General features: G+C 36.2%; 1 protein-coding gene across 1 annotated transcript in view; it reads right to left on the bottom strand.

The window, feature by feature from the left end:
• LOC106872761 (myocardin-related transcription factor B) overlaps positions 1-15,978 on the bottom strand; it is a 355,455-nt gene that overhangs the window by 64,487 nt on the left and 274,990 nt on the right. The window contains exon 5 of the mRNA XM_052970965.1: positions 11,831-11,944. Coding sequence (XP_052826925.1) covers positions 11,831-11,944 — 114 coding nt within the window. The remainder of the gene's footprint in view (positions 1-11,830; positions 11,945-15,978) is intronic.

The raw sequence follows: 15,978 nt of genomic DNA, 5'->3' as shown, positions 1-15,978 counted from the left end.
GGTATCCATCATACAGACGGAGAAAACCAGAAGACGGCAGTTTTGTAGCAACCATCGGACAGCACAAGGTTGATAATAGATGGATTGTTCCCTACTGCCCACTCCTGTCAAAGACTTTCAATGCCCACATCAACGTTGGCTTTTGCAACTCTGTTAAGTTCATAAAGTATGTTTGTAAGTATGTGAACAAGGGTTCTGACACTGCAATGTTTGGACTTCAACAAGAATACTGCCAGGATAAGGTGACGCACTATCAGGTGGGATGGTACATAAGTAGCAACAAGGCTTTCTGGTGCATCTTTGGCTTTCCACTTCACCAATGACAACCCTCCATTCAACAGCTTGCAGTGCACCTGGAAAACAGTCAAAGGGTGTACTTCACTGATGCTAATGCTTCTCTGTTGGCAGAGGAACCGATGGATAGCACACTCACTGCATTCTTCAAGCTTTGTCAAGTTGATCCATTCACTCAAACCATGCTGTATCCACCCATTCCATTGTACTACACTTGGAATGGAAAAAAATAGGCCCCAAGGAAAGCAGATTAAAATGTTCATGGATACCCTGGCATTAAGTTTGACACTTGCCTTGGGCGAGTATACACAGTGCAGCCCATTCAACAAGAGTGCTTCTACCTCCTGCATGAGGTCAGAGGGCCAACGTGTTTCCAGGCCCTAAAAACTGTTTATGGACATGTCTGCACAACATACAGAGAAGCCTGCTATCGACAAGGTCTGTTAGAAGATGGTGCACAATGGGGTGCAACTTTGGGAGAGGCTGCTTTATCAGAATCAGCTAAAAGTCTCAAGGTACTATTTGCATATTACTACAGGCATGTGAACCATGTGATCCTGCCACTCAAATACAGAAACAACCTGACTGAAGACTTTAAGCAGCAAGCTCAACTGCTCTATCCTGACATAGAGGGTATCAGCAATGAAGTCTACAACAAAACTCTCATTGACATTGAAGACAAAATTGCTACACTGGGTGGAAATGAATTGTCCACATACGGCCTGCTACAAACATTCAGGTCAAGGTCAAATAGCCTGTCCACTGCTGTCATTTGTGAAGTATCCTATGACACTCAAGAGCTTTCAAAGCACATTGTTGAAAACAAGCCTAAATTACTTCTGGACCAGCTGCAGGCCTACAGAACTATTCTTAACAGTGTATGCCAATGCAAGGAATGAATCTTCTTCCTGGATGCTCTTGGAGGGACAGGAAAAACATTTATTACAAAGCTTCTCCTTGAAGAAGTTTGGCAGTAGCTGTGACTTCCTCTGGGATTACAGCTACTTTGTTACCTGGTGGCAGGACAGCACACTCGACTTATAAACTCCCTCTCAATTTAGCAGCATCCAAGATGCCTCCATGCAACATCAGCAAAAGCTCAGATCAGGGGCAGGTACTTAAAAGGCGTCACCTAACTGTTTGGGATGAGTACACCACGGCTCACAAGGGAGCTTTGGAAGCATTAGATAGAGCCCTGAAAGACATCCAAGACTGTCTGGCTCCAATGGGAGGTGTAACGCTTCTGTTGTCAGGTGATTTCAGGCAAACTCTTCCTATCATTCCGAAAGGCACTAGAGCAAACGAGGTCTAAGCATACCTAAAGTCCTCTACCCTGTGGCATCATGTCACGACCCTCAGTCTTACCACTAACATAAGAGCTCAGCTACACAGTGACCAAATGTCCGCAAAGTTTGCACAGGACATTTTGACACTTGGTGATGGTAAGGTGCCTCTTGATGCTGCAGGAGAAATGAAAATGTGGCCATTTTCCTCTGTTGTTAATTCTGTAGATGACCTCAAACACAAAGTCTTTCCCAACTTCACAAAAAACTACCAAAATCACAATTGGCTGTGTGAAAGAGCAATATTAGCTCCAAAAAACGTCGCTATTAAAAAAATAAATCAACAGCTAATGCATTCTCTTCCTGACACTCTTCACACTTACAAGTCTGTTGATACAATTTCAGATAAAAATGTAGTGGTGAACTATCCTCCTGAATTTCTTAATTCGTTGGAACCTCCGTGACTACCTCCCCACATATTAGCACTTAAAGTCGGAACTCCTGTAATGCTACTCCGCAATCTGGAACCACCAAGACTTTGCAGTGGAACACAACTGGTGATAAAGAAAATGATGTCACAGGTTATCAAGGCTATCATTCTTTCTGCATGTGAAAAAGGTCATGACGTCTTCATTCCAAGAATTCCTCTTACTCCATCAGGAGCAGAAATTCCATCTACATTCAGAAGACTGCAATTCCCCCTTTGTGTCAGTTTTGCCATGTCCATTAACAAATTTCAGGATCAAACCCTCTCTGTGGCTGGTCTTCTCTTGGAAAAACCCTGCTTCTTGTGTGGACAACTTTGCCAGGGGTGTAGCCAGCCCACTTATGCATACCTTTCCTTCATTGGACACTAAACTCTACTTGAAAAAGACCTGCTGAGGCAAGTGAAATCAAAATCAAACCACATTCGATGACTGGCACCCGTGCCAGTGGAGCGCTAACAGCACCATCCAAGAGTGATCATTGCCAGAGCAGCTGTCTGGCTTCTGTGCTGGTGCATATAAAAAGCACCATTTGAGTGTGATCATTACCAGCGTCGCCTTCTAGCACTTGTGCTGGTGACACATGAAAAAACATTCAAGCGAGGTCGTTGCCAGTGTCGCTGGACTGGCTCCTATGCAGATGACACGTAAAAAACACCATTTGAGCATGGCCGATGCCAGTATCGCCTGACTGGCCCTTGTGCTGGTGGCACGTAAAAGCACCCACTACACTCTCAGAGTGGTTGGCATTAAGAAGGACATCCAGCTGTAGAAACTCTGCCAGATCAGATTGGAGCCTGATGCAGCCATCTGGTTCGCCAGTCCTCAGTCAAATCATCCAACCCATGCTAGCATGGAAAGTGGACATTAAACAATGATGATGATGATATATATACCTACATCGCTTGCCAACTAATGTTGGTATGTTTACATCCCCATAAATTAGCAGCTTCACAAAAGAGACCGATAGAATGAGTACTCGGGGTCAATTCGTTCGACTAAAGGCAATTCTTCAGTAACGCCACAGTCAAATGTTTTAAACAAGTAAAAGATAAGAATAAACAAATATGTCATTTCACTCCTGAGCAATGCCGGGTATCTCTGCTAATGTTTAATAAAAAATAAACTCATTTACCAAAGTTTTAACATCATCATCTTCAAAATAGTCACCTTGAGCAGCGATACAGTGGTCCCACTATTCCTGCCACTTATAATCCAGCCAGGAAATTGTTTTCTGTACTCAAGTTGAGGACCTTCTGCGACACACTCTGGATTTCAACAACAGTGTTAAAAAGGTGACCTTTGAGCAGCATTTTCATCTTGTGGAAGAGACGGAAATCTGCAGGTGCTAAATCTGGCAAATAGGGTGGATGTAGAAATGATGCCATGTTGTATATAGGGAGAAACTCACAAGTGAGAAGAGCTTGGTGAAGAATCCAATTTTTCACGCACCACAGATCTGGTCACTTTTGCTGAGTGTCCTCCTGCTAACACTTCAAAACATCATTGTAGAACTTTCAATTGACAGTTTGGCCCTTGGGAACAAATTGTTGACGCACAATACAGACATTTCTGGGGGGGTTACACTCATGATAGGTGTTCCAGACTGCTCATCATTCCAGGGATATTCTTCTGCTTTTGAAATGCTCATGCCACTTGAAACATTGCACACAAACCATTGCCTTGATGCCATAAGCTTGCCAAAACATGTTCAATATCTCTGTAGCAGACTTCCTAAGTTTAATGCTAAATTTCACGTTGGCTCTTTCTTCCAACCTCCTGTCCATGACAAAATTGCAGACTGCAGCATACATGTGATACAAAAACAAATTTCACAACTTGTGAAGTAAACACAGCGATGTCACACAACACAATGTTTCATGAAGGTCACTGCTAGCTCCCACTGTGCACACAACTGTGCTCTCTCATCTGTTGGTGTGCTACAGAACTAATCCAGGAAATTTTTGACACCCACCTCACATGTGTATAATATTTACATGAATGATTTTTAATTGTGTTTAGGATTTCTAGTAGTTTGATTTATTTCAATAATAAATACATCAATGTTAGTGGGATAATATTCAAAACAAGGATAAAACTTCTAGCTTACTGATAAGTCGCTAAAATTTTGTGTGGTAATGAAAGAAATTTAGTCTCCAGTATATGATAATTTTATATCTTTACATTTGGATATATGATTTAATGAAACAGAGGTAGAGTAATGTATTCACAAGGTGTACTTCAACTACTGTTACGCGAAACTCCAAACCCCCTCTGCCATCTCAACGGTAACATTACTCTTTATAAAAGTATGACAAGTCCATCTTTTAATCACATGGGGGTGCTAATGTCTACCACCACAACAAATAGCAGCTTTAACTTTATATTGAAATGATTACATCATCATACTGAACAGAAAAAATTTTAATGTTGCAATAATGTTGTATTAACACTGTATCTAATCTGAGTGTCATCATCATCAACATCATTTAGGGTTGTTTTCCAAGCTAGCATGGGTTAGACAGTTTGAGTGGAGCTGATAAGCCAGAGAGCTACATGAAGCTCCAGTCTGTTTTGGCTTGGTTTCTATGGCCAGATGCCCTTCCTAACATCAACCACTCCATAGAGTGTATTGGGCATCTTTTACATGTCACCAGCATGGGTGCTCTTTATGTGTCACCAGCATAGGTACCTTTTATGTGTCACTTCCACTGATCATGACCACAATTTCACTTAGTTTGACATGTCTTCTCAAGCACAGTAAAGTGCCAGAAGTTTTGGTCACTTGTCATCACCTCTTTGAGACTCAACATCTCTGAGGTGCTATGCAGTGGGAGTGAACCTGGAATCATATAACTGCATGGTGAACTTTTTAACCACACAGCCATGCATGCACTTATGACAATGCCAGTGTCTATACACATGCTTGTGCTTATCACACACACACAAATACACACAAACACACACACACACACACACACACACACACACACAAATACACACAAACACGTGTGTGAGATGGAAGAAAGGAAAGAAAACCAACCATGACAGAAATATTTGTACAACATGCAAACAGACAGTAATATTCTTGTCAGTGGTTTTCTTGGAGGATACACAAATATACAAACAAATGTTTGACTAACAGCATACAGTGGCAGAAAGAATCATGAGAAAGACTGTGGAACAAGAGAATACAGGGACATAGGTCAGAATTCAAAATTGAACAAAATATTAGATGATAAGCCTGTTTGCATGTTTATCTACACGTACATTTAACATATGCATTATACATGCACACAAACACACACATTTTCAGAGCCTACAATGTATGCAAGAAGACTGGGAAATTGTGGTACTTGTGGCATTTCACAAATCCATTAAAAACAATATGAAAAATATGAAAGTTGTTTCTACTAAGAATCAAACCATTTCAATCTATTTCTTTCACCAATAAGCACCAAACTTTTCAACACTGGCACGCTTTTTTTTTCTGAAAGAACTCTTGAGGATAAATACCACACACACACACACACACACACACAGGGGTGTTTTCAGGTAGTAAGGACATGCTTACAAATTAAGGAGAACATGTTTATGCATCGATTCTCAAGAGGTTAGTCAAAATCTAGAGGAAAGACTTTAAAACTTTTTTTTTTTCATGTAGTTATTGAGTTTAACAATCCTGTAATTTTATAAATGGAGTGTATGTTTTGATAAACAGCATCTAATAATCTACACACATAAACATACATTCAAAGATGTGTACACACATACATATAACTGTCTGCACACAAACACACAATATCAAAAACTTCTTTTTTTTATCAAAAAAAAAAAAACTAAATTTCATAATCTTATTCTAAACATGAATTCTTTTGAAACTTTCAAACAGTCTATATTTGTTTGACATACAACAATGAAAGGGTTACAACAGCTTTCTGAGATCAAATCTACTCTAGGTGTTTTGCTAAGTTTTCTAAGCAGGGCCCTTAACTAAACTTTGCCTCTACCTAACTATACAGAATATTACTGGGATTTGTCTAAATTGACCAGACTATCTAGTCATTTATCAATAATTGATATAGGTGTGCAGTATATGCATCACAGTGCAACTTGTGTAAAAGAAGGTCCTTTAGCAGAAGGGTTAGGGTGCATAATTTCTGATCAATTTAGGGAGGTTTTCTTTACATCTCTTTAAAGAAATAAGGTGGTGAGCTGGCAGAATAGTTAACATTCCAAGCAAAATGCTAAGTAGCATTTCACCACCTTTACATTCATCATCATCATTTAACATCCGCTTTCCATGTGGGCATGAGTTGAACGGTTTGACTGAGGACTGGCAAGCCAGATGGCTGCACCAGGCTCCAATCTGATCTGGCAGAGTTTCTACAGCTGGATGCCCTGAGTTCAAATTCCACCAAGGTCAACTTTGTCTTTCATCCTTTCAGGGTTGATAAAATAAGTATCAGTTAAACACTGGGGAGGGGGGGCACGATGTAATTGACTTACCCACTCCTCTGAAATTGCTGGCCTTGAGCCAAAATTTGAAATCAATATCTTTAAAGAAATAGAATTGAGATAAGCACAAGAGCAAGTAGGACTAACACCAGCTAACAAACTGTGATGAATTGGGGCGATTAAGATGATTTGGTGAATGACAACCTCTTACAAATCTATTTGTTTTATTGCTGCACACAATATATCATATTACTAGTAGTTGTGGCATTAACATTATTGCTAGTAGAAACTTTTTTTTTTCTCTTCTTCTATACCACCACCATACAATCAAGTTGAACAGTAAAGTAGTGAAGTACTTTTTTTAATTCCCAGTCATACTAGGGAGCCACAGAATAGAAACTAATTATAGAGTTTAATTTATCAACTTCTATCCCATACCTTCACAAACATATCAAGGTCTGTGTAAAGTTGAGAGGGGATCTCTTCTTCCCATCTAAAACCTTTTCTTAATATATCTAATTACTTGTCATCCACCACTAGTCAAAAGCTAATTGCAGCTCAAAATATACATCAACATGCGCACGCACGCACGCACGCACACACACACACACACACACACACACACACACACACACACACACACGTATTGATCTTCAGTAAGTTCTATGCTGAGAGTTCTACACAAGGAATTTTAAGGAAGAGAGGGAATTCCCTTTAGTGGTGAAGCCTGTTAAAAGTCAAAGCATAGAATGATGGAGGAGGAAGGAAAGGTTTAAGTAATTTGACGGAATATGATAATAAAAACAGCAAAACATAATGATAAAAACATTATAAACAACACTTCAGGAGTTTGTAGAAGGCCAAGAAGAGAAAAAACCTCAAAGGCATGATGAGAACGCTAAATTGGTTATGTAGTGTTTTAATACAAGGAACTTAGGTTAACAGAGAAAAGAAAAAAGCAAGAAAGGAAAATGAAGAAACCAAACTTGTAAGGGGGAAAATTAGATCAAAAAGAATGGACTTAAACATACATGGTTGATCAGTTGTTGGAGAAAGTCAGAGGATACAGCAAAGAGAAATTTATTTCTATTACTGATGCAAAGAGGATTAAAACACTTATAAATACAAGACTTTCAATATTTGGTTGAGTGAGCAGAGAAGTGAAAGTGTAGTAATTGAGGTGTGGGGTGTCTGGTTATTTGGTATGCCTACAATTAGGGCAGATTTACTACTAGATAAACTAAACACAAGGGCTGTATAACTTGAATATAACAGACTCAACAGTTAAAGTAACAAAATTTGCAACTTCTAGCTTCCTGTTTCAGCTTTGTCAAAACAGATTCTTTACTCTTCAAGAACTGAAGTAAACAATTAGCCATAAAACACAAGCTTACACTCCAATACTACATAGCAACCATAGCCATTACGAGTGCCGTTGACTACACATCAAACTGTCAATATGTTCTATGCATAAGTCAGTCATACTACATCATACAATACACCATAGTATAGCAGCCATATACTATATACCAGCCACCAGTTACATAGTAACCACAGTATCATAGTGTTGGCATATAGCAATTACACTTGACATATTCATCACATAATACTGCAGACACACAACAGTGTCATAGTTATTCTATAATAATTACTGCACATCATAAACACCACAACTTATACAAGAGCCTCTCAATGAAGTCACTTCTCCTTCTAAAATTGTTCCTCCATGTAGTCATGGTGTGACAGATTATACTGTAAATATTATTATAATCAGTCCTAATCGTTTAGATCCCTTTACAGAACACCTTATAAAAAATAAAAAAAACAACATACACACAAGAACTAGCAAAAAGGATGTGTAAAAGAAGGGAAGAAAAATTGTAAGGGTAACAATTCAAAGATGCATGTATTAGGGGTGTGCAGAAGAGGGAGATAGGGGTGGGTGAGGGTGAGAGTGTATGTGAGAGAGAGGGTGTGTGTATGTGAGACAGAGGGTGAAAGTGAGTGTGTGTGTGTGTGTGCACGTGCGTACATGTGTGTACATACATGACTGTCCCCATCCAGCTGTAAATACATGCATATGTGAGAATGGATAGTTCACTCATTAAGGATTAATAAAAGAAGAAATACTGGCAAAATATTGAAAGAAAACTGCCCACAAGTGTGTGTGTGTGTGTACTACCCAAAGTGTAACTTATATAAGGGTGATATCTTCATTAACTGTACATTACATAAGAGATGCTTATAACTCCAGCTGTACCTCATATTCCAGTTATGCCCTTCACCCATTAATTTTACACAGGTGTATCTCTCAGCTGTAACATATACCCCAATGTCCCAGGTGTAAATAAATATATAAAGTGTCTTCCAGGCTACAAGTAACCAACCCTCACCCCACCCTCATACCCAAATCCCCACACAGATAAAATAAACATAAAATAACAGAATTAAGTAAAAATAGATAAAGGAAAAAAAGTAAACATTAATACGCAAAATACAAAACAAAGAAAAGTAAAAACTAGAAAACAAAAAAAAATAAGAAAAAAAAAACAATATAACCCAGTAAAAAAATAGAAAGGAGTCAGTTGCTTAGAAGTCACCAAAGAAGAGGAAAAGCAAGAGAGAAAAAGTCAAGAACTGTAAAGCAAAAATAACAGGGGGGAAATAGAGTTAAGCAACAATGAAAAAAATCCCTTTAATTCAGATTAAAAGGAACAGCTTTGAGTAAAGGTAAGGAAAACAATATTTAAATAAAAAGAAAAAGCTTCAAAAGGAAAATAAGCAGCTACTAGTAAAGGTGTAGGTGTGTGGCTTTTTATAAGAAGCAAAGAGTTATATTATATGTCCATTATATCTCCATATAATGTAGATATTATAAACGTATATACTGGCATGAAGAGATGCTTAAAATATTAAAAAAAAAAAAAAGAGACAGAGAGTGAAAAAGAAAGCTTAGAGGTTAGACACCACAACATATCTGATCATTATTAGTTTGGAGTTGGAATAAAAAAGCAACATCTGCCACAGGTCCCTATATAGTTAAATAAATAAATGATGACAGTAACAATTAAAAACAGTAGTAAGGCTAGTAGTAGTAGTAGTAGTAGTAGTAGTAGTAGTAGCAGTAGTAGCAGTAGCAGTAGCAGCAGTGATAGTAAGGTAATTAATCTTGTCAGAGCTGTGTGAATATAGCCATTATAATCTACCATTATGGTATATATTCTATCAGTCCTAAAATGATAAATAGAAAATCAACTCTGGCCAGACTTGAACCAGAATGGTGTGAGCTTAACCATGTGGTTACTTCACATTCACAGAATGATTAGACTCTAAAGAAAAAAATCAAATTATGTCTCAGCCATTTCCACTGCCCTTTAATAGATAATCCTACCCACATCAGCACTAATGTTATAGCCATATGATTTTCCTGCCCCCAAGTACAGATACTACCTAAAAAATCTTGTTGATATTCATCAATCCTGGTCAAATTTTGACTCAGAAATGTGAGTTCCTTACTATTCACTTTTCTGAGTTTTTTTTTCTTTTTTTTACCTAAGTTCCCTGTTCTCTTTATAGATGTAAATAAGTTACAATTCTTTTACACAGATTTGAAGCCAGTTTGCTTTTGAAGTAAGACTATATTTGCTGTAGTTGGTTTTAACACTGTAAATATATATTTGTGTTTAGTTGAAAGGAGAGATTAATGCTAAAGATTTTGTTGAGTCTAAACACAGCTGTGGGTACTAACTATTGGCTTCCCACCTAATGGACTTTTCTCCTAACTGCATCATCATCCTGACTGATATAAGAATACATAAGAGTTGTCAGTTCCCTTGTATACATTTACAACTCATATACTTTCTGACACAATGAATATTTGTAATAATGACTTATATAAATGCCAGACTTAGGTTGGACTCTTTTAATGATGGTGGTGTATCAGAATCTTTAGGCCTGAAGACTGAGTATTATCAGAATAGATTCTCCCACTTGTCAAACCATCCAGAAGTTGAAGAATTTGCTTTGATTCATATTTTATTTTATTTTTTTACTTATTTGTTAAAAAGATTCACAAATCTGAATTCTAGGGAACAGTGTAAAACCTTATTAGATTTATAACCTCATCATAAATTTATTTTCTTGACAACCCATTTTGTCTTTCTCCAGATACCCTTCTAGCTCACCCTCTAATGCTGCTGCAGCTCTAACTCAATTTGTTTTCTCACAGTATACTCTAGTTTATTGCTGGCAGTCAAGATATGATGCCTCTCAATTCTCACAGATCTCTCATTAGATAATTCCTCTTCCACAACTTTAATAAATTCACAATGTTCTTGACAATACAATTAGTTTAGCAGCTAGGAATTGGCCACCTTCTGCCTAGTCCACTGATACTCCAGTATTTACCAGAAAATAGCCTAATATTTTAAACAGATATCAAACCATACTTCTCTCTCTCTCTCTCTCTCTCTCTCTCTCTCTCTCTCTCTCTCTCTCTCTCTCTCTCTCTCTCTCTCTCTCTCACACACACACACACACACACACATTATTGCCTAACATTATTACTATTATATTATGTATCTTTTCTGGTCATTTCATGCTATGATGGCCATCTATGATGAAACACTTCCATTTTTTTTTAATGTTAAAATGTTTGCATTAAAATTATGTGTGACTCTACTATAGTCTCCTCTTAATTCTGCCATTCCATCTTCACCCTACTTCCCAGACAATATCAACCTTCACTAAAGTCTGCAAACTAAATAATTATAGTTCTCAAAGTAATTTACAATATCACATTCCAAAACATAATTTTAGAATTGACTTTCTTTTCTTTAATTTTTAACTCCCAAATTTATTGAAATGAAGCCAAATATGTTGGGTGTATGGGTGGGGGGAATCTACATTAAGCTAAAAGTTTTTCTTAGAACTGGAACAAACCTATGCCAGCTTAGACAATTTGGAAATCCACTTGAGTTAGTTAATAGCTTTATTAATAAACTCTTTGCTTTTAAGTAGATAAAAGTTATCAGTAATCCAGAATTCTAAATACTAATAATGCTAACAGTACTACTACTACTACTAATAATAATAATAAATTTAGATAGCAATAATAATGTCAATTGTTTCACTTTTATGTTATTCAGCAGTTTTCCTCCCGTCATCCCCATCTGATCAGTGCAGCAAGTGAGTGGACCTGGTTAAGTTGTTTGGACAAGAGGCAGAAGAAATGAAAGTTAATGGAGGAATCTATAAGAGAGAGGCATTCTCAGAATGTTGGTTGATGGGTAGGGGCAATGAAAAGTTCACCTGTTGTGGCATCAAACCTAGTTGCTGGGGCAGTTTGGAGTAAAGTCATTTGTGAGTCTGGCATTTCTTCATTGTGCAACAGTGCCCCATTAAACTGATTTGACAAGAGATCACCTGGAACAAAAACAGGGAAGGTATTTTGAAAAAAAAAAAAGAACCACTGTTGCTGGTAATCAAAGATGGAGACCATCTGAGTTGGACTGGTTTTGTTAACAAGGAACAACTTTTTGAATGATAAATGGTAGAATTTAACTTTACTCCTAATTCCTTGAAAAAAAAAGATGGTAAATATAATTAATGAAATCTATTAACTAGATACATGGCCAATTTTTGAGAATGATAGATACAATCAATTGAATCGCTCTTTATATTGACTCCAGATGAATGAGAGATGAAGTTGTTATTTAGCCTCCAAGTTGGCTGATTAAGCAAACTTAAGATTATTCCAGCTGTGACTATTCTGTCTTTTCCTTTTTTTTTTCTAGACAGTGTAGTTTGGACTACATAAGCCAATATGTCCATTTAAGACAGTAAGTGTTGATTCAAACGTGATTTTACTGTTATTTTTAGCAGGCTGAGAGATCAGAGAGAGGTTACTTCAAGCAATGTGTGATTTGAACATGGAACCAAGATAATTGTCTTTAAACACTCTGATATTCCATGATCTACATCATTTCTACTAACCCACACAGATGTCTCTATTAAATACATAAAGCCAAAACAAGAGGTGAAAGGGCAAGAAACTTTGTGTCTGTTAGAAAAAGCATTAACAAAGGTGATAATGATTAAGATTTTCCACTAGATTTATCTATCATATACTATATTAACATTTAAGATTTGGGAATATAAACATTTAGCTATCAAGTAGACAAAATACAGCAAAAGTACATATTTTCTTTAAATACAATATATATATATATATATCTATTTAAATACATACACAATTTATATATTTATTTATTTATTCCATAAAAATGTAGGTAATTCATTTCCATTTTGGATAAGGCTTCATAGCTTTATCCAAAGTGGAGATGAATTACAAACATTTTTAGGTGAAACAGTTGCTAATTGCAATGTATTACGTTAAACCAATGGTAGCATTGTAAAGTCACAGAGAGAGAATGCAATGTTCAGTACTCATTCTCTCTATTAAATGTGTGTGTGTGCACACATATGTGTGCATAGACATGCATGCACACAATTACTGAAAGACAATAACTATAGGCAACTGCTTCAAAACCCTCAACTTTTATATCCAGATTGTAAATTTACATTCATACCTACAGTAAATGGTGCATTTGATTTTGTGAGTAAATTGTCTAAAAGAAAATCTGGAAAAACTGAAGCTTGCAGAAAAAAGAAAAATCAACCAGACAGACACACACAACCATGTATATATATAATATTTATTTCTCATCAGATGGAGTACTTCTTTGGTTGAATATTCTATCACATTATATAGATAGATATGCATATACATATATACAAATACACATATGTATACAAATACACACAAAACATCCACTACACACACACACACATACACTACACACACACACATACACACAAGGCATTTGCTGATTAAAGTGATTCTAAATAAAAATTTTTTGACACTGAAGGGGTGATGCAGAAAGATGAGGCACCAGACTTGTTAACCAAAATGTTTTTAGTCCAGCTTTAATCTATCTACATCATCTCCACTCCCCTAATGCTATAAATAGCAATAATAATAATAATAATAATAATAATAATAATACTTGAAAGGAGAAAAAAGAAAAATAAGAGAATATTTCCAAATGTTCATATTTGTTGCTATTTCTGGTCTACAGGGAGAGGGTGGGGTGGGAGCAGTAAGCATAGCCAGCCAAATTGTTAGATGCAAAATATATGCAATGTGAAATGCTAATGCAGTAAGACAAGTTAGGGATAACGAGGAATTCAGTTGTTTGTTCATAACCTGCCAAAGAATATTTCAAGAGAGAGGATGGATGGAAGAGAAGTGAGCCATTAATAGAGAGATATAACAAAATTTACCACAGCCAGACTACAGCAGTCAAAAATACTAACTAGTTATTCTAGTCCTTTATAATTTTATTTTAAACCAAACTGCAAACATGCAACAACTAAATTCTGACAATGCCATATTTCATGATGCAAGCCCTATCCACAAGACAGAAGAGAGTGAGTAAGATTTCTAGCAGAAACTAAAAATGGTAACTGAGAACTGAATTATAAATAACAAAACAAAAAAGAAAGAAAAAAACTATTGAAAGAATACTTTAAAAAAATGTTGCATGATGCCAAAAGACCATCCCCCTTCCTTCCTAACTTTTAAATACTTGTAGGTTAGAGTATAAGCAATGAAACATATCAAGTGATTGCTTTATTAATATATCTGTATTAATATAAATCTACCTTTGTGAGTCAATATTAAAATTAAAAAAGCAGAAAATAAATTGTACAAATTTATAGGAATCAGTGAAATTTAATAGAAAATATAGAGAAAAATTATACTTACTTTGGAAGTTTATTTCTTCCCACTACACACTTTAAACTATCTTCAGTAATGCAGCAATATTTCTATTCCTTATATTGCTACTAGAGTTGAACATTATTATTTTAATGGTGATCCTAACTTTACAATAACTCTCACCTGACTTCCCCTCCTAATTAAAACCATTTCACTTAGAAACAGTAAAACTATTACATCTGCTCCAATAATCCTTTCTTTCTCTCACCTAAAAATGTGAACTGAGCTTACATAACAAATTACTACTGCTGCTGCTACTACCATTAGTTCCTGGCAAACCAAAATAACAAGGCAAACTTGATGCCCAGCTACAACTAACTCACTGATTCAGTAATATCACTGAGACAGAAATATAGACATGATTCAATCTCATTTCCTTTTCTCTATAAATTAATGCAATTTATGAAATTGTACTTAGAGATGTCTTTGCTAATCTATATATAATAAGGAACCTTTAAAAGAAGGATTAAATAAAGTTCAAAAAACAGATCTAAGTATCTGGCTCAATGAAAATGATGTGTCGGGGGCAGGATAAACGTGTAGAGCTGAGGCTGTAGACATCTGAGACTCAAAGCAACTTATGTAGCCTAACTTAAAAGTCACTGCCTTTTTCTTTATTGACAGAGAAGAGGGACTTAATTTTTTATTGTTTTGTACGTGATCCATTATTTTGTTTAACTGGACCCTATATTTTCCTTCAATGGAAACTCGTCATTTTCACATGTCAACTGTATGTGTGTTTGTATGTATATATATATATATATATATAGTGCCCCTGGACTGGCTCTTGTGCGGGTGGCACATAAAATACACCATTTTGAGCATGGCCGTTGCCAGTACCGCCTGACTGGCCTTCGTGCGGGTGACACGTAAAAGCACCCACTACACTCTCTGAGTGGTTGGCGTTAGGAAGGGCATCCAGCTGTAGAAACTCTGCCAAATTAGATTGGAGCCTGGTGTTGCCATCTGGTTTCACCAGTCCTCAGTCAAATCGTCCAACCCATGCTAGCATGGAAAGCGGACGTTAAACGATGATGATGATGATATATATATATATATATACATAACTAATATTTTTATAAACAAACCCAAAAAGCTTTGTGAGTTATGGAGAGAAAGCTACTATGGAAGGCTCATAATATAATAACTGTACAATAACAGTATATAATACATATCATTATGATATTTATTCTCTGATTTTGAAGCAACAATTTTTAAATATAAACAAATGACCAAAAAATGATGAGCTAACCTCAGGCTGAAATGAACCCACAAACCGATGCTTTCATGGCTCCTTGCGAATATGAGTGGTCAAATGCTCACTCATCAATTTCAGTCAAATTTAGTTAATATATATTTAAACTGTCTTAATACTACATAAATAATATTGTCGCTTCAAAATCGGCGAATAAATATCATTATGATATATATTATATACAGTTATTGTACAGTATATATATATATATATATATATATATATATAATCATAAATATATAGGGATTATAAATTTTTTACCGAAGAAGGTTTTTTCATACTGAGCTACCCGGCAAAATTGTTGATTATTAATTTTATTACTAATTGACGATTCCCTGCCCTGCATATCTATATATATATATA

Source organism: Octopus bimaculoides, chromosome 10 (genome assembly GCF_001194135.2).
Source record: "Octopus bimaculoides isolate UCB-OBI-ISO-001 chromosome 10, ASM119413v2, whole genome shotgun sequence".
NCBI classification, from domain to species: domain Eukaryota; kingdom Metazoa; phylum Mollusca; class Cephalopoda; order Octopoda; family Octopodidae; genus Octopus; species Octopus bimaculoides.
Note: the sequence above shows the minus strand (reverse complement) of the source record. Positions and strands in the feature narration are given on the sequence as shown.